This window comes from Talpa europaea (assembly GCF_964194135.1).
Source record: "Talpa europaea genome assembly, chromosome: 8".
NCBI lineage: Eukaryota > Metazoa > Chordata > Mammalia > Eulipotyphla > Talpidae > Talpa > Talpa europaea.
The window spans coordinates 31673393-31697383 of NC_140075.1; the positions used below are offsets into that span (position 1 = coordinate 31673393).

Here is a 23991-nt window from a genome sequence, read left to right on the forward strand (position 1 = left end):
TGTGGACTCCGTGGCGCCGCGCGGGGAGCCGGGATGGAGAGTAGGTGCTACGGCTGCGCTGTCAAGTTCACCATCTTCAAGAAGGAGGTGAGTGTCCTCGGGTGATCGCGGGCTGGGGAGGACGTGAAGTGGAGGGACAGGCGCGATCTTGCAGTCTGAAGACTTGGCTTCATGACCCCCTTTAGTGGTGTGGTTTTGATGAGGTCACTGACAGGCTAACACTCGCGCGTTCTCGGGATTTCTGAGGGTCCAATGAGGGGCTGGAGGTACAAGTTCGTTCTAAACTCTAAAGCGTGCTCCTGTAGTTTTGCAAAAATTAGGACTTTTTTATATGCCAAGTGTAGGATCCGACTGTTTCCCTCCATTCTGCTTCTCTGTAACCCAATAGTTATATCTTGTGACCACTCTCCACCACCCCAAGCCCGTTACTCTCTGCTCAGGAACCTTGGCCATCACTCTGCCTACTGTTCCCAGGTTTCTTTAGATTACTGTCCTCATTCCTGCTCCTACAGAAAGTGTCTCTTGTCCTCAGCAAGACCACCAAGTTGCCCTGGTAAGCTGTAGGCTTCCTCTGCCCCAATTGTGGCAAGCAGATAGGATGAATGGATGGCATATGGAGGAGGCAGATCTTCATGGCACTTAGAAATCTAGATTTTAGAATCAGGGTTCAATGTTGAGCTGTCTTATTCACAGGGTGACCTTGGTTTGGGCAAATCATATAACTTCTCTGACCCATCTAAAATAGAAATAATAACAGTGCTCATAAAATAATGTGTATACAAAAGCAACAGGCAAGTTATACACCTGAGGCATGCAGGAGGTGAGAGGAGATGAAGGGGGTCGAAACAGGGGAGGGAAGAGCACAAGGGACTGTGGTGATGGCTCACAGGCGATGTGGTGATGAGAGAACCACGGGGACTACACCTGAGGGGAGAAATCAAATATTGTACAAAAATGAACAATGATGTGGGGGCCTCCCCGGTGGCGCAGCGGTTGAGCGCTGGGTTGCGAAGCTGCCCGCGGCCTCTGCGGTGCCGGTTCGATCCCCGGCTGCTCCCCGGCCACCCGAGGAGGGTCCCACATGGTGCGCAGACCTCTCCTGCCGCCCGCTGCTCCCCTCAGCAGTGTACTTCGGTCCTTCTGCCTGCTCTGCTCCCCGCTCTGGCTCTGGTGAATTCTCTCACCCTCCCGCGCTTCTGACTGTACCCAGTGCATGTATAAACCAAACAAACAAACAAATAATAAATAAATAAATAAATAAATAAGACATGCCTCTAGAAAAAAAAATTTTAAAAAAATGAACAATGATGTAAGAAAATAAAACAACTAATTTTTTTAATTACTAAAGTGAAAAATATATATATATAAATTATGAGGGCAAAATCACATGATGAATGTTGACCACTGAGTTTAGTGCCTGGCACAGAGTAAGTGCTTAATAAATGGAGGCTATTGTTGTCATCCCATCCTGATTCCTGCCTCCCTCCATTTCTTCTCCAGTGGGGAAGGGATGGGTCTGCACTCTCTGATTCTCTCTGTTTAAGTCAGTGACCTGAAGCATGGACCTTGGCCTGTGTATTTTCTACATTCCTTTGTCAGAGAACTAAAGACAGGATAGAAAGCATGGGAATTTTGCATGAAACTGTTTAATTTGAATGAGATTGGCGACTGAGGTATCACTTTACCCACAATCTCTGTCTCTGCTAAGACCTCAGGGGCCCAACTCCTCTTTCTTCTCCCAGCAACCAGTCACACCTTCATTGTCTTCTCTCTGTTGTGCTTGGAGAGTTGCAGGGAGCACTCTGCAAGGGCGGGTGAGAGACGGATCCCCTTGCTTCGTGTTCCTTATAGTATGGCTGTAAGAATTGTGGCCGGGCCTTCTGTTCTGGCTGCCTTAACTTCAATGCAGTGGTGCCCCGGGCTGGGAACACTCAACAGAAAGTCTGCAAGCAATGTCACGAGGTTCTAACCAGGTAAGATGGGGGTATGGGCAAGGGTTCAGCCAAGCACGGCAGTGGGCAGCTAACCGTCCCTGAAGCCTTGTGCTCTGTGGCTAGAGGTCAGTTCAGGAAGTATTTGGGGGGTGATGGCACTGACTGGCAGATGACAGGACTTCTGACACTAGCTTTCTCATCTATAGAGGATCTTCTCCTGCCAACACCTCCAAGTGGTCACCACCTCAGAACTATAAGAAGTAAGTGCTGACGAGAGTGAGACAAATAGGGATGGGAAAAGAACAAGGGAGACATAGGACTCTCTTTGCAGCCTCTAGATTAAATGAACTCAGAGTCAGGAGAGCAGCCACTCTCGGGCTCCTCACTGTTCTCTGGACTCAGAAAGCAGCTCATCAGCTCCCCCAGTAAAGGCTCTTGGTAGACCTGCTCTTTCTGCCGGACCCTCCTGCTGGTCAGCTGGGTTGTACTACAGAGCAACATGAGCAAGCACCACAGAAGATTGTCCACTGAAGGCCACTCTTGATGCCCAGAAATGAGTGAATGGTGCCTTCATCCTTCCTTCTGCCTTCTTCAAAGTCTCTCATCTCATATCCTTCTAGGCGTGTAGCAGCCTTGGAAGCCAAGCAAAAGCCCAGCACTCCCCAGAATCAGGGACTGACCCAGCAAGACCAGCTCATTGCTGAACGCCTAGCACGGCTCCGCCAGGAGAACAAGCCCAGTGAGTGGGAACAGGCAGGGTGGCCTAAAGGACACCATCTGGGGCTCCTGGACTGGGATTCCTTTGGCTCTTACAAGATTCTGCCACGTCACTTACAGAGTCAGTGCCCTCACAGGCGGAAATAGAAGCCAGGCTAGCTGCACTGAGAGACGAACCCCAGGGTTGCATTCCTTCCACCCAGGAGATGGAGGCACGGCTTGCTGCACTGAAGGGCAGAGGTCCACCTTCTCAGACCCCTCAGCCGGTGAGTGCTATGGCTCTGGAGGGAAAGGAAAGGGGTCTGAGGGTGAGGACCCAGCAGAAGCCCAGATACAGACATGCTTATGTACTTTGCAGGAGTTGGCATGGCCTCCCACCCCCACCTCCTGGTCCTCAGGCCTGCCAGGCCAAGAAACCAGGGACAAGCAGGACTGGGTGGGCAGGTAACAGTGGCTCCTCAGTCCTGTTGGGGACTGCTAGATCAGCTCAATTATGCGGCCCCTGGACTAATCCCCTCTCTCTGAGCTTTGACAGTTCGTCATCATCTACCCCTGACCTAGGGTGTTCTGGGCCTTACCGTGTGTCTTCCCCCCACCCCACTTTCCACTGAGATTCCCTCCTCTGAGCAGGCACATCAGCCACCAGACACTAGGACCCAGGCCCAGCAGGCACAGGATCTGCTGACACAACTGACAGCTGAGGTGGCTATTGATGAGAGCTGGGAACAAGGAGGCCCAGGTAACCCCCCACACCTGGCTCCCCTAGAAACCTGCCCCACCTCTTTTCCCAGGTGGGAGTGGCTCCACTGTCCACCCTTTGGGAGGCAAATATAAATCAGAGAACAGTCAATGTTATAAGACCTACTGATTATTGTTAACTCCAGTGGCAACCAATGGAGTTAACCAGACAATGGTTCCCCTTTCTACCATTTACTTGCTGTGTGACCCTTACCTTTCCTGACCTATGTAAGCCTCACTTTCTTCATCTGTAAAATGGAGGTATGTGTGGTGAAATTTACAGCCTGGGAAGTCATGAGGAGTAAATGAGATAATTCGTTTACTCTTGGGACTCTGCCTGCCTCATAGGAAGCACTCAGTGGATGTTCTCTGTGATGGTCATGATGATAAGGAGGAGGAAGACTGTAAATTTCATTCATATTAAATAGAATTAAATGTTCAGCCCTTAAGTGGTAACAGCCACATGTTAAGTGCTCAGTAGCCACATGTGGCTCATTACTACCATCTTGCACCTCACAGGTACAGACCATGATACGGCACATTTCCGTTATCATAAAAAATATTATTATTGTACAGTGCCCTGACAGGAGCGTTACAGGGCAATGGTTCTTACCCAGGAATGATTTTCCCTCCAGGGCCCATTTGGCAACATCTGGAGACTTTTTGGCTCTCATGACTCAGAGGGTGCGAGATGACTCAGAGGCATCTGGTGAACAGATGCTGCTCCAGGGAAGCTGCTCGGCATGTACAGTGCCCAGGACAGCCCCCAGCACAAAGAATTATCTTGTCCAACACGTCAGTAGGCCCAAGATTAAGAAAGCCTGCTTTAGAAACAGTCTCATTGACTATGCTCAGTAATCCTATGAGGTACATGCTACTACTACCCAATTTTCATACATGATAAAGTTGAACCCTGGTGAGCTTAAGGATCTTGACCAAGGTTACACTGCTATGCAGTGGCACTTGAATCCCAAAGATTTGAATCCAGAGCTGTTACCCTTACTCTGAAACTCTGAGTTAAAGAAGACCATATTAGAACCACCCGCTCTGGTAAAATTCCTTTCACCTAGTGACAAGCGAGACTTCACATCCTGAGGGCAGTGTGTTAAAACGTCAGAAGGGGAGGGATGGATGTGGTTGACAAAACATGTCAAGATCACTAGTTTGTCACATTTGGAAAAATGGAGGAAATGCTCATTTCATTTGTAATACAAGCCACAGGAGCTAGTGCTGAAGGAAAAGCTGATGATCTATGGTTTGAGATAGTTGAGAAATGGTCTCAGATGCTGCTGATGGGGGATCCTGGAATGACTCTGCCTCCCTGACTGCATCACTCCTTTCAGCAACCTCTGTCCAGAACCACCTCAACCAGGATGGCCCAAGAGGCCAGAGCACTAATTCCAAGGGGCAGGCCTCCTGGACCCTGGAGGAGGAAAAGAGCAGACTGCTGGCCGAGGCAGCACTAGAGCTGCGGGAGCAGAACACACGGCAGGAGCAGATCCTGGCCATCGCCAAGCGACTGGCTGTGCTGCGGGGACAGGACCCCAGTAGAGGTAGAGGCTGGGGAACAGCCGCCTATTTGTGTCCATTGGGCCAGCCATCCACCTTCCCCTCCAAACCAAGCTCTGCAAAATGGCTGCGTTCCCTGTCAGGTGCTGGTGGGTCCTGTGCCTGTGGGTCTGTCAAGCTCTGCCCAGAGCCACCAGGAAGGAGCCAGGGTAAAGCAGCGAATGGGGACTAAGTGACACCATCGAGGGCAAGACACCCTTAGTCTCTTCGGGTTCAGGGCCTTCTGTTCCTAACCCCAGCCCTGTAGGAGTGGCCAGGGTCTGAGTAGAGCTGCTTGGCTCTGGAACAAGTATCACTGGGAAGCAAACCAGCTGCCACAGCAAGAGTTGGGCCACTCAGGCAAACTTTCCACTCCTGGTCTCCTCACTCCTCCCCCGCCCCTTCTCTTAAAGTGACTCTTCAGGACTATCACCTCCCAGACAGTGATGACGAGGAGGATAAGGAGACAGCCATCCAGAGAGTCATGCAGCAGGTGGGCCCCGCCTTACTCAACCAGCCACCCCTTGTCCTCCCTCTGCCTCCCTGCCCCACCCCTACCTGGCCCCATTCACCCTGCCCCCACTCTGGGGTTGGATGGTCGGTCACTCAGCAGCTCCTGTTCCAGCTGCGGCCCCACCATCCCTGTGACCCAGACCTGCCCCCTGGCCCCTTGAGATGGGAAATCAGCAGCCACAGGCAAAGGAAGATGAGTTGAGAAACTAAAGTGACAGCACTGGAGGGGAGGCTGGGCCTAGAGCAGGGTGCTATACCTTCTCACCCTGTCCATAGCTCACTGAGGAAGCTGCCCTGGATGAGGCAAGTGGCTTCAACATCCCTGCGGAGCCAGCTCTCCAGCCCCGGGCCCAATCCTACAGTGCAGAGCCTAAGGTGAGAAACGCCTCAGACCAGACCCTCAACGCCCCCTCCCCAGCCTGACTCCCTATTAACCAACTCTTCTGGCGGCAGCACTCCCATATCCTAGTGGGTGCCATACTCACCCCATTCCTCTGTGGTCCCTGAAGGCCCAGGCCATGGTCCCCAAGCCTGAGGCAAAGGAAGAGGAGCTTCCCTGGTGCTGTATCTGCAACGAGGACGCCATCCTACGCTGCACTGGCTGTGATGGAGACCTCTACTGTGCCCGCTGCTTCCGGTGGGTGCAGGGAGAATGTTCTGTGTGACTGGGAGGCTCAAGAGTTGACTGAAATTCCTGACCTTTATGTCTTTGCTCTACAGGGAAGGCCATGATGCCTTTGAACTCAAAGAACACCAGACATCTGCCTATCGCCCCCCACATATAGGCCAAGAGCACTGAGGAAAACATGGGCCTCCCGGGAAGGCAGTGCTACAGGCTAGGGCACCATCTCAGGGCATCTGGTGAAAGAGTGGGTCAGCCTGCTAGATGTGCCATTTCCTTAGCCTCGGTATCTCTGGAAGGAAGAAAGATCCTCCATCCAAGACAATGACTGGAGGAATCAAAGGGAAGGCAGAAGCTGAGAGCCCTCCAGCACTGAAACTTGGGTTGGGAGGGAGAGGCATGAAGGGAAAAGACCAGACTGAATCGAGGATGAGCCTTGAAAACAGGCTTAAGTGCCCAGGCACTTCGTGGATCTAATAAAATATGTTGACTCCTTGGGCTGAGCATCATTTATCTCTAGAATCCTGTGTTCCAATCTGGGTCCTTGAAGAAGCGGCAAGAATAAAGTCGGCTATAAATTCAGTCCTGTGCAATGAGGGAAAAGTTTGTGCCATCCTGGATCCAGGCAGAGATAGTCCTCACCCCCCCATCCTAGTAAATTCATATACAGCAGGCATGCATGTTTGTGCTGGGCAGCCCAGCTCAGCCCCCAGACCCCAACATTTTGGGTTTTTCAGTCTCTCTAGTACTTAGATAATGCATGCACGCGCAGTGAGTCCCTGCTGCCCTTCTTATGCCCAAAGGACACCACCACCCCCCCAGTGTCCCTGTTCCAACCTACCAGCCATTCAGACCCACTGTCTATTTTTAGCAACTCTCTCCTGACCAGACTCCTGGCCTCATATCTGTACCCCTTACACCCCTTTACTTAGCCCGTGCCTTTTCTTTTCCTGCCTCTGCCTGGAGCCACCTCAAGAAACCTCCTGTATCGTTTAGACGTAGAGGAAAACAGTCTTTTCTGATGCCTCCAAGCCCTAGTTGGTTTTTTCTGTACCTGTCCTCCAGGACTCCAAACTTGTCTTTGTCACTGGGGCTCCTGTTGGTGATGTTAAGATGCTGTGTGTCTTAGCCAGGTGCCCTCTGCTTGGCCTTTGGGCTTTGGTTGTGATTCTGAAGCAACCGGGAACTCGATCTTTGAATTCTTACGGACGGATGGATGGATGGATGGATGGATGGATGGATGGATGGATGGATGGATGGATGGGTGGGTGGATGAAATATGTGGATAGAGCCTAGTGACTCAGGATATACTGGCTTCAGGTATATCACTTCACCCTTACTCTCCCCTGTCCCTCACACAGATATGCTCCACACTCCTTTCAACTAAAGACACCTAGGGCCTCCCCGGTGGCACAGCAGTTGAGCGCTGGGATGCAAAGCTGCCCGCAGCCTCTCAGTGCTGGTTCTATCCCCGGCGAGGGTCCCGCATGGCGCACAGAACTCTCCTGCCATGCCTGCTGCTCCCCTCAGCAGTGTACTTCGTCAGTCTGCCTGTTCTGCTCCCCGCTCTGGCTCTGGTGAATTCTCTCACCCTCCTGTGCTTCTGACTGTACCCAGTGCTTGTATAAATAAATAAATCAAAAAAAAAATGTTAAAGACACCTAAAGATTTTATCCACTTGGCTGCCAAGGAAAACATTGGATAACAGCCATGACTGGCTCCCAGAAAACCCAGGTGACAGGAACTAGGTGTGGTAACTTGTACACTAAGGGTGTTCAAATGTCCCCCCTTATCCTCCACAGCTCTTGTCTTTGTCCCAAGGAGCTGTTTTCCTCTCAGTCCAGGATCCGCAGGGAAGGTCTGGCAGTGCTGAGGTTGCTGGAGGTAGTCCCACAAGACTTATTTCTGAGGCCGACTAAGTCTCCGGAGTTTCTTGAGTTGACTGAGCAGCTCAGAGATAAAAGGCTGAAAGAGAAATGGGGGTGAAATGAAGGCAGAGTGGCCACCACATTGCCCAGCCTAATCTCCTCCAGACCCTATGTCCCTGGAGCTGGGGAGAGGGAGAAAGGCCGAGGGCCAAGCCTTTGTTCCAAACACTCCCACTTCATTGGCTGCCTCCCCACTAGGTCTCACCTCATCCCCAGAGTGAAGCATCTCTTACCTCTGTGGGACGGGCACAGTTTTGGAGAATATCCTGGGTAGAAGAAAGGAGAAAGTGGGTCCCGAGTCACAGCACCTTCCCACAAGCCCCCACTAGTCTCTAAAATACGCTCTGCTGCGAATTAGTTCTCCCCACTCCACTCAAGGAGGGAACCTGGGTTCCCCTCTGTCCAAGCCCAGCTTCCATCCCCCAACCCCTGGGCCAGGACCCAGCGCCACATTCTACCTTCAGCTGAGTCTTCTGCGCCTCTGTGGATAGATCCATGAGCACCTCGAGGTCAATCTCAGGCTCACAAGGAGTTGGTTGGTCCTGTTTGGGAATCACATGGGGTTCAGAGGAGACTGGCCAGTTGATACTGGAGTCAAGGTTACTGGCAGGGCTCTCCGATCTCTCACCCCACTTCCCATATTCACCCCTCCCCTCGCCTCACTCAACCCATCCATTGAACGCCATTCCCTTCCACCTACTACATTCTACCTGAAACAGTGGTTCTTTAAAAAGAGTATTTGATTCCAAGAGTCATATATATCGCTAGTAGGAATGTATCATGGGACAGGAGCTTTGAAAATCAGTTTGGCAATTGCTTAAACTGCTAAAAAAAAGTTATCATCTGACCAAGCAATTCCATTCATACAATTCAGCAGTCATGATGTGTGGTTTTTACCCAAATCAGCTGAAAACATGTCCACACTAAAACATGCACATGAATGTTTATAACAGCTTTACCCATAATCGCCCAAACGTGGAAGCAACAAAGATGTCCTTCTGTAGGTAAATGGATAAATTAACACATTCTGACAATGGAATGTTACTCAACAATAAAACAAAATGAGCTGCCAAGCCTTGAGAAGACATGGAGGACTTTTAAATGGCTATTACTAAGTGGTAAGAAGCCAGTCTGAAAAGTCTACAGACTTTTTGCGTGACCCCAACTATATGACTTTCAGAAAGGCAAAACTATGGAGACAGTAAAAACATCAGGAATTGCAGGGTTGGGGCAAGGAAGTTGGGTGATGACAGGATAAAAAGAGCACAGAAGAATTTTTAAGGCAGTGAAACCACTTTATATGATACTCTAGTGGTGGATACTTGTCATTTATACATTTATAAAAATCCATAGAATATACAACTTTAAAAGTGAGCCCTAACATAAATGATGGACTCTGGGTGATTGTCATGTATCAGTGTAGTTTTATCTTAATATGGGGAAAGTTGTGTAAGTGTGGGGGCAGGGAGGACGTGGGACCTCTGTTATTTCTGCTCAATTTTGCTATGAATCTAAAGCTACTCTAAAAAGTAAAGTCTATTTTTTAAAATGTGAACTCAAGGACCAAGATTTAACAATACATCATCAAGAGCTTTCATAGGTAGGAGTGGCATGTAGTGGTGAAGAACATGACAAGGACAGGGACTCCTTGGTGGCGCAAGGGTTCAGACACAACCTATGAAGCTATTTGCAGCCACTGCAGCACGAGTTCAATCCCTGGCCAGCCAAGGAGCTACCCACATGGTGCAGCAGACCTCTCCTGACTCGCCCGCTGCTCTCCTCCGCAGTGTACTTTGGTCAATCTGCCTGTTCTGCTCCCCTTTCTGTCTCTGGTGAATCCTCTCACCCCCCCGTACCTCTGATCTGTACCCCAGCTCTTGTATGCATAAATAAATGAATCTTAAAAAAAAAAAAAAAGAACATGACGAGGACAGGTTGATGCCACTTTCTTGTTTCGTATTAATGGCCACCATTGTTTTAATATCCCCAGCACAAATGTCAATAAACTGAAAGGCAAACAACATCAGTATTATGAAAATAATCATGAACCCTTGAATGGGTCTCTGCAACCCCAGAGGTCACCAATACCCTTCAATAATTGCTGTCTTGGGCCTCCCTGGTGGCTCAAGGGATTAAGCACAGCACTGTGAAGCTATCTGCAGCCTCTGCAGCACGAGTTCAAGACCTGGCTGGCCAGGGAGCTACCCACATAGCACAGCAGACCTCTCCTGTCTCGCCCACTGCTCCCCTCAGCATTATATTTCAGTCAGTGTGCCTGTTCTGTTCCCCACTCTGTCTCTGGTGAATCCTCTCACCCCCTCCCCACACCTCTGGCCTGTTCCCCAGTTCTTGTATGCATAAATAAATAAAATCTTTTAAAAAAATTTTATTTTATGCATACAAGTATTGGGGTACAGGCGAGAGGTGTAGGGTGGGGGTGAGAGGATTCCCCAGAGACAGAGTGGGGAATAGAAAGAGCAGACTGACTGAAATTCAATGCTGAGGGGAGCAGCAGGCGAGACAGGAAGATCTGCTGCGCCATGTGGGTCAGCAACCTGGCCAGGATCAAACTCATACTGCAGTGACTGCCCATAGCTTGACAGCACTGTGTCTTTAACCCCTGCACCACCAGGGAGGCCCATACCCATTTTTCTACTGGGTTGCTCAGTTGTTTCTTACTGAGATTTTATGTATTTATTTTTTGTTATTGAATTTAGATGAACACTAGTATTTCTCATTGGATGGAAATATTATTTGCATTCAGGAGAGGATTATGGAAATAGATGTCCATGTTTACATAGTTGAATCTAATCATCTTTCCCAGGTGGTTTGCTTCCTTTTTTTTTTTTAATTATAATACTTAGCAAGTTTTTCCAATACAACATGGATAAATATTTGCTATTCACCTTATGTTTTTCTAGAGGTTTGATAATTTTAATTTTTTTCATTTGATTATCTAATCTTTTGGAATCTATTTATTCAACAGTAGGTATCCAGTGACTATAAGTAAGCTGGCGCTGTGAACTTGGGAACTTCAGGCAGTCAGCAAGACAAAGATCCTGCCCTTAAAAAGCCTAGTGTAAGGGCCTCCTTGGTGGCACAAGGGCTTAAGACAGAAGCTATCAGCAGCTACTGCAGCACGAGTTTGATCCCTGGCCAGAGAGCTACCCACATGGCACAGCAGACCTCTCCTGTCTTGTCCACTGCTCCCCTCAGCAGTGTATTTCAGTACATCTGTCTGTTCTGTTCCCCACTCTGTCTCTGGTGAATCCTCTCACCCCCCACACCTCTGGCCTGGACCCCAGTTCTTGTATGCATAAATAAATCTTTTTTTAAAAAAAAAAAAAAAAGCTTAGTGCATCCAAATGTTTAGCTCAAACATTCAAATATTCTCTGTCAATTACACTTCAATAAAGTTGATTTTTTTAAAAAGAAAGAAAAAGTCAAAGAAGCCTCACCTAAGCTCTCACTCCTCCCACTGCCAACAGGTAACAACTCTTAAGTTTGGTCCATTCACACCTTTTGAAAATTAAACAGTGCTGAAGTTCTAAGTTAGCCCTTTCACCTGCACTTTAGACTTTCCAATTTGCTTCCTTGTTTTCCAGCTCATCTGAGTCATCAGTCACTCATTCAATGCATATTCATTGAGTGAATGCATCAAGCCTTGTGATGAGTGCTGGGGCAGTAAAAACCAGACAGAGGACATCCTGCCCTTGAAGAGTTTGTAGTCCCCAGAGGGATACAAAAAAGTGAATGGGGGGGGCCTCCCTGGTGGCGCAGGGGTTAAAGACAGCACTATCAAGCTATACCCAGCCACTGCAGCACGAGTTAGATCCCCAGCCTGCCAGGGAGCTACCCATATGGTGCAGCAGACCTCTCCTGTCTCGCCTACTGCTCCCCTCAGCAGTGTATTTCAGTCAGTCTGCCTGTTCTGCTCCCCACTCTGTCTCTGGTAAATCTTCCCCTCCCCACCTCTGGCCTGTACCCTAGCTCTTATATGCAGATTTGTTTATGCATACAAGAACTGGGAGGGGCAGGGGGAGGGTGGTGAGAGGATTCACCAGAGCAGAGTAGGGAACAGAACAGGCAGACTGACTGAAATACACTGCTGAGGGGAGCAACAGCAAGCACACACCATGAGGGTAGCTCCCTGGCCCGGCAGGGATAGAACTTGTGTTGCAGAGGCTGCGGACAGCTTTACAGTGTTGTGCTTAACCCCTTGAGCCATCAGGGAGGCCCCATAAATAAATCTTTAAAAAAAAAGTGAACCAGGGCGGTTATAATTTGTTAGGAGGAAACCTAACAAATTTGGGATTTAGGAAGTCACTTCTAATCTGAGACCTCAAGGCTAAATTAAGAATTAACCACATATTGATGCTTCTTGTTGTAGCAGAATAACAAGGACCAGATTTACTTTCCTAACACAACTAGAAAACTAGACAAAATATGTGAATAGTGCTTTCAGCCTCTGAACAACAGGTAGCTTAGTACTACCTGAGAGGGGAAATAAAAGAGGTAAACTTTACAATTGCCCTGGATTTCTTCCTGGAGGCGATTTGCAGACCACGAGCAAATAGGGAGACCTCAACCAGAGCACAGTGGTCTTGCGAACTGATGTAATGGAAGACAGAGTTCAGGATTAAGGTGGCTGGCAGTGGATGGACAAAGTTCTGGATAGGAGGGGGTTGTGAAGAAAGAGACCTCCTGAAATCTGTTTACGGGTTCTCTCGAGTCTTTGCTGTACACAAGATGCACAATCACAGCATGAAACTTCACAAGGCCAGGTACTAAGAGGCATTGAAGGAACCGAGTGGACAGACAGTTCCCAGGACAGGGACACAAAGTCAAGGTCCATGCAGCCACAGCGGCTAGTCATCGCTGATCACGCAGGGCTTCAGTAGAGACCTCAGAAGGGCCGTGCTTTACTCCAGGGGTAAATTATTCTCTAGATTAAAGGGTACGCTATAGTTGCCCTTTAGCAGTTTAAAAGCAAGCTTCAGAAGGTTCGAATTGAACCACAGGTAACTAAACCGCCTACCAGAACAAAGCCCATCACTCTTTAAAGGAAGACCCAAAAAATCCAGTTACTCAACAACATAAAATCCACAATGCCTGGTACCCAAACAAAATCACCAGGCATGCCAACATATAGGAAATGTGACCTGTAACCAGAACAAAAATGAGTTCATAGGAGCAGACCCAGAAATGACAGGGATAATGGAATAGTAGAGAAGGAAAAAATGAACAGAATAGTGACAGAAAAGAAAGATAGAAGGAAAAAAACAATGCATCTAGAGAGGAAAATGTAATACTTTATTTTTACACACACACCCCACTGAAATGTTTTTCATGAAGCATACACGACATAACATATAGAACCTGACACCTTCCTCCAGACCATCGTTGTAAATTTCAAATGTTGTGCAACAAAAAAAAAGCTTTAATTTATTTATTTGGAAAATATAAATTCTCAGTCTGAGCTGATTTTCCTGCAAACATATTTTTTAAAGGTCTCCTCTTCACACTGGGGAATGCTTACTTGATCCTGTCTGTCAAGAGTTGATACGGTAATTTTATGAGGTTTTGTGTCTCTTATGCTGCTTTCCTAAATGACACTGAGATGCTTAAAAGCTGGTTATATCAGTGCTTTCCTGATGTCAGTTTAGTAACTGTTAGGTATCTATATGTTTGAAAGAGCATATTGAGTTCCTTAAATGCATAGTCTATTGGGTAGGAGTGGGACAGCAAGCTTGCATTTCACCCAGAGCATTTTCTACTCACCACGCACATTTATAACATTGAGAAGTCTGGACTCCTCTTAGATCAGCTAAAATTGCTGATCCATGTCACCCAGAGCCTGCAATATAATATTCATGTAGCTTTCAAAAGAGACTTGGGAGGACTCCCTATAATTCAAGATGGTAGTCTGAATGAGGAGAAAAATACAGTATTTTTTTTAAAAAATACAATATTTTAAATGAAAATTTTATGGGGTGGAATTAATAGCATATTTGACACTGTGGAGCTGGGGGCGGGAGGGAGGGAGATGAGTTGAATTTGAAAATACTGCAAAGGAAACTAGCCAAAATGAAGCATAGAGAGAAAAAAGTCTGGGGGAAGTGGGAAGAACAGAACAAAGCCTTGGTGACCTGTGTAACAAGTGGCCTTACATATGCACAATAGTAAGGAGGGTGCACCAAAAACCAAAGATCAACTCTAAAGCTCTGCATCTAGTGGAGGAAAAGGAACTCTCCTGCACTGCTGGTGGGAGTGCAAACTGGTGCAACCACTATGGAGAGCTGTGTGGCGATTCCTCAATCTGCTAAAGATGGAGCTTCCATATGATCCAGCAATTCCACTCCTAGGTATTTACCCAAAGGACTCAGAAACATTAATTCAAAAGGACACCTGCACCCTATGTTTATAGCAGCACTGTTTACAATAGCTAAGCTTTGGAAACAACCCAAATGCCCAAAAATAGATGACTGGATCAAGAAGATGTGGTCCATATACACCATGGAATATTACTCAGCAATCAAGGAAGATAAACTCATGCAGAAAGAAAAAGAAAAATACTGGATGGTCTCACTCATAGCAGGAATTTAGAAAACCCAAATAAGGGATCAGGAAAAAGACTAATTACAATAAAGTAAAAATCAAAATCAACAGGCAACTATAAAACAGAGACACACTACAGGGGGCGGGGAGAAGAGAGTAGGATCAAAACAAGGGTGGTGGGAATTTCACTGGGACTATAACCAAGGTGAAAATGCATACATTGTACAAAAATGAAAAATGATGTAAAAATATATAAAATAAAATAAAAAGAACTCCACATCTAAAAAAAGTATTGGTCCTGGCCCCAAGCCCATTTTATATACTTGTGATATATAGGGGCTCTATGAAGATAGAACTGGGGCAGGGTGAACCTGCAGACTGTGTTGCCTAAATGTCTACTGAATATAAGTTGTGTTTATTACTAAGAGTGCCACTGTGGTCTGGAGTGGAAAATATAGGGTCATATAATCCAAATATATGAAAATGAGCAGATATATTGCACAAATTTTATTGAGATGATACAATAAACTTGACACTCTACGAGTGTTGGTTCCTTGCCCAAGACTGATCCCTTTCCCACCTCCACCTTCACTCCATACTGAACCCCCTTCCTCCTGATCTCTCCACCTTGGGGACCATCAATGGAGTAAGGCTCAGAGATAAGTTAACAAATGTTTGTTTCAAACAGTGAGTCCCCAATTAACATTATCAACAGGCTCTTGGAAAATGCAACTTTAAGCACAATGATGTGTAAGGAAAGCAGTTCCTTGAATAATGTCTTTCACTCAGTCAACTGGGATTGTCTTTTTCTCATCAATGTCATAAAGAAATGTTGAATGAAATGACATTTTTCGAGGATATGCTGTATATTAATCGAAAATATTTGTTTAAAGTTGGAAACTTAGTAGATTGTTTCTTAAAATGTCACCACACCAAAAGGGCGATACTAAAATGCCACCTGCTACCAGGAAAATATATTGTCATGAAAGCTACTGGAAAGAAGTGTTTCCAAACTCTGGGGTAGTCAATTGTCCCCTGCTGATGTATACATTAAATTGAGCCCCCAAGAGTGACTGGTGACCTCAGAAAGAGCTCTCAGTAGAATGGAACAGAAGCCAGATTTCAGTGGTTTGAATGGTGATAAAGAGGAAATTAAGGGTGTCCCTGGTGGTGCAGCAGGTTGAGCACAGTACTGTGAAGCTGTCGGCAGCCTCTGCAGCATGAGTTCGATTCCCAGCCGGTCAGGGAGAAACCCACATGGCGCAGCAACCTCTCCTGTGTTGCCTGCTGCTCCCCTCAGCAGTGTACTTCAGTCCTTCTGCCTGTTCTGCTCCCCACTCTGTCTCTGGTGAATCCTCTCACCCGCCTGCACTTCTGGCCTGTACCCCAGCTATTGTATATATAAATCTTTTTAAAAAAAGAGCAAAATTAAGACAGTCAATATGGACAAAGGAGTCTTGCTTGAAGCAAACATGAACTAGAAGGTGACTGGAGGGGGCATGTTGTTGAGTGAGTCTCCTTAAAATGAGAGAAACTTGTGTTTAAGTCCCTGCTTGGAACTCAAATCCACCTCCGACAACAGGATTTCCAGGCCCCAAGTCTGTTTGTATACTTGGACCAGGCCTTGATTCCTCTGAAGACTGTAAGTCAGGCTGCACACCCAGGGAAATGAGGTGGAGCCCTCTAGCAAAGGTTGCATCCCATTAAATTAAACTTATCAGGGAACCACTGCCAGTGGTGCTGTCCCAGGTAAGCATCTGGGGGGAGAGCTTGGTGAGTGGGGAGGAGTCAGTGAAGGTAGAACCAGGGCAGGGTAAACCTGGAGACTGTATTGCCTTACTCTCTGCCCCAGATGACCTGCCACTTTGGGTTTCACTAGCTGCTGAGAAGAGCAGGGACTGAGAGAGGAAGTGCCACCTGGCACCTTTGGACAATTGCCATGACAACCGCAGGTCAGGTATTTGACTTAGGTCATTGCCTGGGAGTGGTCCTCCTACGTGTCCTGTTTCCTGAGTTATAAGCTCGCTGTTGTATTGCCCACCCCCCATCCGCCCTGTCTTGATCGTGACCAAACAAGATTCTTTGGCTACTGTCTTCCTTTGCTTCCTGGAAGGATTTGCCCTCAAGTGCCTGGAATATGATTTTTTATGTGCATGTGCAACACTAGAAAATTGAAACTGACCCAGAGAGGGAGGCTGCTGGCCAGCAGTCAAGGGCAGCGGAGGCGTGCAAGATCAGAGTAGACATAGACCAAGAACGTTTGCCTCTCTTGGGCCTCCCTGGTGGCGCAGTGGTTGAGCGCTGGGTTGCAAAGCTGCCCGCAGCCTCTGCAGCACCGGTTCGATCCCCGGCTGCTCCCTGGCCACCGGAGGAGGGTCCCACATGGCGCGCAGACCTCTCCTGCCGCCCGCTGCTCCCCTCAGCAGTGTACTTCGGTCCTTCTGCCTGTTCTGCTCCCTGCTCTGGCTCTGGTGAATTCTCTCACCCTCCCGCGCTTCTGGCTGTACCCGGTGCATGTATAAACAAACAAACAAACAAAATAAATAAATAAAGCATGCCTCTATTAAAAAAAAAAAAAAAGAACTACTTTGGAAAAAAAAAAAAAAGAACGTTTGCCTCTCCTGTTCCCAGCTGCAGAGCATCTCCCCCCCTTGTGAGCAGGCCTAGGATGCCGCAAGGGACATGGACAACACCAGGACCAAAGTGACCCATGACCCCGTAGTTTCACAAGACAGCCTGGGCTCCTCCACGCCCTACTGTAGGGCTGCTGACACAGCCTTTACCTGAATCTAATGCTCCTGCTGTCTCCACAAGAAAAGATAGGTCTTGAATCCAGAAAGGAGAGACAAGGACTGTGTACTCTGAAGGAGGACTCTGGTCCTCTGGCTGTGGAGCTTATAAAAAAAAAAAAAAAAAAAAGACAAGTGCCTGGGCTCCACTCTAACATTTAAATTCAATTGAGGGGGGCCTCCCTGGTAGCACCAGGGGTTAAGTGTCAGCACTATGAAGCAATTTGCAACTACCGAAGCATGAGTTGGATCCTGGCCAGGGAGGTGGCCCACACAGTGCAGCAGACCTCTCCTGACTCGCCCGCTGCTCCCCTCAGCAGTGTATTTCAGTCAGTCTGTCTGTTCTGCTCCCCACTCTGTCTGGTGAATCCTCTTACTGCCTGCACCTCTGGCCTGTACCCCAGTTCTTGTATGCATAAATAAAACTTTAAAAATAATAATAAATTCAGGGCCTCCCTGGTGGTGCAGAGGTTAAAGAGAGTGCTATCAAGCTATCGCCAGCCATTGCAGCATGAGTTTGATCCTCGGCCAGGGAGAAACCTACATGGCCCAGCAGACCTCTCCTGTCTTGCCCGCTGATCCCCTCAGCAGTGGATTTCAGTAGATCTGCCTGTTCTCCCCACTCTCTTTGGTGCATCCTCTCACCCCTCCCACCTCTGGCTTATACCCCAATTCTTGTATGCATAAATAAATCTTTAAATAATAATAATAAATTCAGTTGAGGGGGAATCAGGGCACTAGATTGTTTTCTGAAACACTTCAGGTGTGGAGAATCACTAGCTGCCAAAATGAGTGCTCAGGTTATAGCTTCAGATCCTGATGCTTCCCAGCGGCATGACCTTGGGCAAGCTATTCAGCACCTCTAAGCCTCCATGGTCTGCTTTCCTCCACGGTCCATGATTCCCGACAAACATTAGCTGCTGCATGGAGCCATGGGGTGGGCTAAATGAAATAATCACATCAAGGCCTTGGCACTGTACCTGGTCCAGTGGCCAAAATATTGTCTGTTGATGTGGTGGCTGTAACTACTCTAGGATCCCAAATGGAAGGTGCAGGGTAAGCGATTTTCAGGCTTTTCTGCCCTCCCGCCATCAGGATAGATGATGGATCCTTGCAGTCCTGAATGCATGCCTGATGGCGGGCACCTGGAATAGGGTGTGGGCAGAGGTAGATGGAATTCACCTGGGCTGAGACTGGGCTTATTAGGGCAGCATCACAGGGACGCCAGCAGAGCAGAGAAGCAGAACCACGAGAGCAGCAGAGAACAAGGCCACCAGAGAAGGCCGGATAACCCAGGTAGAATGAAGATTTGCTGCCAGCCTCCCGGCACCCCAACCTGCTGTGTACCTGGTAAATTCCAATAAAAGCCTGCAAAAGTCACCAAGGGCTCCAGGACTCCTTCACCAGTCTGCTCAAATCATAGAAAACCTGCACTGTATCCATCCTGCTCCTAGAGAAGGTATCTCTGCGAGAAAGTGCCGCTTCCTGTGACCAGGGGCCCAGATGGTCCTTTTCCCAGGGTGCGGTTGAGGGGTGTCAAAGTGGCCCGAGGCTGGGCTGGTTATAAATAAATAAATAAACCTGGGGTTCACTCTGGTTACCCTGGTATTCTGGCCCCGCGCTATCCATTCTGAGATGATGGAAATGTTCTCTAGGATAGTCACTAGTTGCATGGGGCTGGGGTACTTGAATGTGACGAGTGTAATCCTATTTAATTTTTCATTAAATTGAAATAGTTACACAGGGCTGAGAGCTGCAGTTTGCGTGTTGAGACTGAGAGCAAATAGACAAAAAATAAAGGAAAAAATAAGCCTTTCTTCTATCTCATTTGAGGTAGTCTGACGAAGGGAATACAGGTATTGCTACAGGTATTGCCCCTTTTCGCAGACGAGGAAACTAGTCTCAGACCTGTTAAAAGACCTACCCCAAATCATGAAGAGAGTTAGAGGCAGAGCCAAGGCCTCTGAGACACAGATTTCTGGAAAACAGATGCACGCATGCCCGGTTGGGAAGTTTTCTCTCCATGGACTTTCCCATCAGCCCTCAGCTCCTCCAGAGACCTCCAAGCAGGCCCCCAGGTGGGGCCTCAGACCCCAGGTCTCCCCTCTCCTCGCCACGCTACCCACCTGGAAGAGTTCCTGGACCTGCATGTCCACCCACTTCTCCAACTCCAGCCAGCGCTGGAGGTGTCCTAGGTCATACTTCACTGTCAGCCGGCTGGGTCTCCGGGACCTGGGAAGTTTGGGGGGGTCTTTCAGCTCCGAGTCTGTAGACGATAGCCTCCTCCTAGATGAAGCCCACTGGACATTCTTACTTCCGTTCTCCGTGTCTGGGTGGGGAGATGTGCAGGAAGCAGGGCTTGAAGACAGCATGGAAGGACTGGCCTGGGCGAGGAGCTGGAAAAGCTGCCAGGGAGAGCAAGGGTGCCAGGGAAGTGAGGAGCCGGAGAACAGAGTGAGAGAACTGCTGGGAAAAGGGAAGGCAGGCGGGAGGGCCATGGTGCTGGGAGGGGCAGGGGTCAAGGATCAACAGGCCTTTGTCTGGTGCTGGGAATGCCAGCTTCCTGCCTCCTTGTTACCAGTGAGTGGCACTCTGGAGTCATGCCCCGGCCTCCTTCCTACTGCTGCTGAACAAAGGGCAACAGGGTGCCATGCCTCCTCCTGGTCCTGAGGGGTGCAGGGCTCTGGCTGGTGCTCTACAGTCCTATCCAGATTAGGGCCCAAATCACACTCAGCTGAGAGCCCTGGGCTTCCTACTTGCCTGAGAGGAGAGCCCCTGGGTCCTGAGGAGCTGCGGTCAGGGGAATCCTGGGGGATCAGGGTGTGGCCGTTGGGGAGAGAGTCTCAGGATAGAGCCAGACAGATGGGTGCTTCTGGCCCTCAAGGGTCAGTGCCTGTGTCTGAATGAACTCTGCCCTTTGTTCAGCAGCAATGGAAAGGCAGCTGAGTGGGGGAGAAGAACTCCACTATCCACCAGGCCCTGCTCTTAAGACGTGTCTCTCAGACCTGCTTCCAGAGGCAACGGCTCAGGAAACCATGTTTCTTACCACATGACCCTCCCCTGACTCACATCTTTCCTGACACGGAGGAAAACCTGCAGACCTAATTTACACCCAGGTGTCAACAATTAACATTATATATCTCAACAGACTTGTTTTCAAAAGGAAGGGTGTTTTTGTTTAGTCCTTTGTGAAAAAAATGTCTAAACATCTTAGAAAAGTTACACAATAGAATGCAATCTTTTTTTTTAAAGATTTATTTATTTGTTTGTTTGTTTATTTATTTATACAAGCACTGGATACAGTCAGAAGCACAGGAGGGTGAGAGAATTCACCAGAGCCAGAGCAGGGAACAGAACAGACTGACGAAATACACTGCTGAGGGGAGCAGCGGGCGGCAGGAGAGGTCTGCGCGCCATGTGGGACCCTCCTCCGGTGGCCTGGGAGCAGCCAGGGATCGAACCGGCACTGCAGAGGCTCCGGGCAGCTTCGCAACCCAGAGCTCAACCGCTGCGCCACTGGGGAGGCCCAGAATGTAGTATTTGGAGCCTAGGTCAATCAAGATCCTGCAGGCACATAAGAAACTTTCCAACTCCTTTAACTGTCTGGAAGAATGAAAATTAGGGATATTACTCAGAATTAGGAATTTTACCAGAAATCCCCTTTCCATCAGAGAAGCCCATCTATATGGCAGGCAAAGGTCTAATTACAGAGCATCTGATCTTTGTCATGGGAGTTATCCCCTAGTTACAAAAGCCCCCCGCTTCTCTCTTGAAGGTGGGGATCCCTATTCCCTGCCTCAGCTCAGGGTATGTGTACCTTCTTTTTGCCCCATCTATATCCATGCAGATTCTCCATACATATGCAATTAACTTTGTTCTTTTCTCTCACTAATCTAATTGATGTTAATTTGATTACTAGATCATGAGCCCAGGAAGAATCCTGAAGAGTAAGGATAAATTTCCCCTGTGCCCCTACCCCTTTATGACCTTGAAATTCTGTTTTGGGACCTCACTGGTGGCACAACGGGTTAAGTCTCAGCACTGTGAAGCTATCAGCAGCCACTGCAGCTTGAGTTCAATCCTCAGCCAGGGAGCTGACACACATGGCCCAGCAGACCTCTCCTGTCTCACCCGCTGCTCCCCTCAGTCATGTGTTTCAGTCAATCCACCTGTTCTGCTTCCCACTCTGTCTCTGGTGAAACCTTTTACCCTCCCCGCACCACACCTCTGGCCTACACCCCAGCTCTTGTATGCATAAATAAATAAAATAAATCTTTAGGGGCCACCCTGGTGGCATAGTGGTTAAGACGCAGCATTGTGAAGCTACCCAAAGCCACTGCAGCACAAGTTAGACCCCGGCAAGGGAGGTGACCCACATGCGCAGCAGACCTCTCCTATCTCGCCTGCTGCTCCCCTCAGCAGTATATTTCAGTCAGTCTGCCTGTTCTGTTCCCCACTCTGTCTCTGGTGAATCCTTTCACCCTCCTGCACCTCTGGCCTACACCCCAGCTCTTGTATGCATGAATAATAAACATAAATCTTTAAAAATATAAATATGCAAATGTCATGAATGCCTACCCAGAGACACAGCCAGATTAGTGCATAAAGTCTTTCTGAACCTGTTTCCTTATCTACAAACTGGGGGTTGGTGCAATGCTGCTTGAGCACAAAATATGGTCCTGGTGAAACTCAAAGGCACACCAGTGATTTATGCCCATCATTTATAGTGTGAGACTCCTTATTTACATTCTTCTATCTCAGCTCAAACACACATCTCTCTGGCCTTTGCATGTCACCATTCACCAATAAGTTTGCCCAAGATAAGGGAATTCAGACTCACGATAAGGTAAGAAGAATAAACTACCAGGACCACAGGGTCACATCAGGTAGGAGGCTATAAAAGCCTGGTCACCACTGGCCAAAGGCGAGGTGTCTGTCCCGCTCTCCTGGCCTGGAATAGTGGCGGCACAAAATGGGCAGCAAGCAGGCACACCCACCCGAACTAGGCTGTTCTTTTATACCATTTCTGCTCTTATAACTCTTATAACATTTTTTTAAATAATAAAACACATTCATTTTAGAAACATTTCTAAACTTCAAAACAGTAAAAATTTACCACAATCCTACCACACAAAAACAACCCATGCTAATTTTCTGGCAAATTTCTTTCTAATCTTTTTTTATATATGTATCTTTAACATAGTTGAAACATACTATCTAGAATTATTTGGAAAACTTTTAACTACAACTATTCAAGAAATAGGTTTTTAAAAAAGACCTATTCATTGTATATAATTCTAAAAATACAGATAAAAGAAGAAATGTATAAATTATCTGTTTGGTATGCTTTTTTCTATTTATTTCATAAATATTTGCTTGTTTAAGATTTTCAGAAAAGTAGATCATTTTGTAATATATGCATGCTATTTTGTGCCTTGCTATGCTTTGAATGCTTTTTATGTCATTAAGTGGTTTTGTACATCTTCCAATACTTCAGAGTTTTAAAAACTTTGGACCATGACTTAGAGAAAGGAATTCATTTAATACCATAAGACATAACCCAGCAATTCCATTCCAAGGAGTCAACCCAAAGAACACAAGAACACTAATTCAAAAAGAAATCTGCACCCTAATGTTTATTGCAGCATTATTTACAAGAGCTAAGATATGGAAACAACCCAAATGCCCCCCCAAACAGACAAATGGATCAAGATGATCTGGCATATATACACAATGGAATACTACTCAGCAATCAAAAAGACAAACTCATGCCATTTGCAGCAACATGGATGGAACTGGAAGGGATTATGCTAAGAGAAATAAGTCAGAAAGAAAAAGAAATATTGAATGGCTTTACTTATATGAGGAACATAGAGAAACCAAAAAGAGGGTCAAGAAAAAGTCATGGATGCTCTAACAAAGGAACAGCTACAAGGATATTCATAGCAGCACTACTTATAATGGCAAAAAAAATGCTAGCAATCCATTTTTTTTCTCTCCTGAGGGGAGAAATCAAGTACTGTATAACAATGAATAGTGTTGTAAGAAAATAAAAAATAGGGCCTCCCTGGTGGCGCAAGGGGTTAAGATGCAAACTATGAAGCTATTAGCAGCCACTGCAGCACAAGTTTGATCCCCAACTGGCCAGAGAGGTGACCCACATGGCACAGCAGACCTCTCCTAACTTGCACGCTGCTCCCCTTAGCGGTGTATTTCAGTCAATCCGCCTGTTCTGTTCCCCACTCTGTCTCTGGTGGGTCCTCTCACCCCCTCAAACCCCTGGCCTGTACCCCAGTTCATGTATGCATAAATAAATCTTTAAAAGTAAATAAATTAATTTTAAAAATACAGGGCCTCCCTGGTGGCCTAGAGGTTAAGTCTCAGTGCTATCACTTCATCAGCCTGAGTTCGATCCCCAGCCAGGGAGATAACCCACATGGTGCAGTAGACCTTTCCTGTCTCGACCTCTATTCCCCTCAGCAGTGTATTTCAGTAGATCTACCAGCTCTGCTCCCCATTCTGTCTCTGGTGAATATTCTCAGCCCCCAAACTCTGACCTATACCCCAATTCTTCTATGCAAAAATAAAAAATAAGAATTTTTTAAAAAGAAAAAATGTAGGGCCTCTCTGGTGGCGCAGTGGTT

The 23991-nt window shown here is 47.5% G+C and overlaps 2 protein-coding genes across 5 annotated transcripts; one reads left to right on the forward strand and one right to left on the reverse strand.

The window, feature by feature from the left end:
- Window positions 1–30: 30 nt before the first annotated feature.
- ZFYVE19 (zinc finger FYVE-type containing 19) lies at window positions 31–6380 on the forward strand (the record flags this gene model as incomplete). Of its 4 annotated transcripts, none has more annotated exons than XM_084240692.1 (11): window positions 31–87; window positions 1852–1973; window positions 2141–2194; window positions 2555–2673; window positions 2772–2917; window positions 3282–3390; window positions 4733–4942; window positions 5351–5430; window positions 5727–5825; window positions 5960–6087; window positions 6171–6380. In XM_084240692.1, 11 exons carry the CDS (start codon window positions 34–36, stop codon window positions 6247–6249), a joined length of 1200 nt encoding a protein of 399 aa, XP_084096818.1. In that variant the 3' UTR covers window positions 6250–6380. The 4 variants fall into 4 exon arrangements, with proteins under 4 accessions (XP_084096818.1, XP_084096819.1, XP_084096816.1 ...); XM_084240690.1 differs by having other exon boundaries at window positions 34–87; window positions 2531–2673; XM_084240691.1 differs by having other exon boundaries at window positions 34–87; window positions 5966–6087.
- A 1591-nt stretch (window positions 6381–7971) lies between these two features.
- PPP1R14D (protein phosphatase 1 regulatory inhibitor subunit 14D) lies at window positions 7972–19719 on the reverse strand (the record flags this gene model as incomplete). The annotated part of the gene is made up of 4 exons (XM_084240983.1): window positions 7972–8037; window positions 8234–8266; window positions 8459–8542; window positions 19474–19719. 4 exons carry the CDS (start codon window positions 19717–19719, stop codon window positions 7972–7974), a joined length of 429 nt encoding a protein of 142 aa, XP_084097109.1.
- Window positions 19720–23991: the final 4272 nt, after the last annotated feature.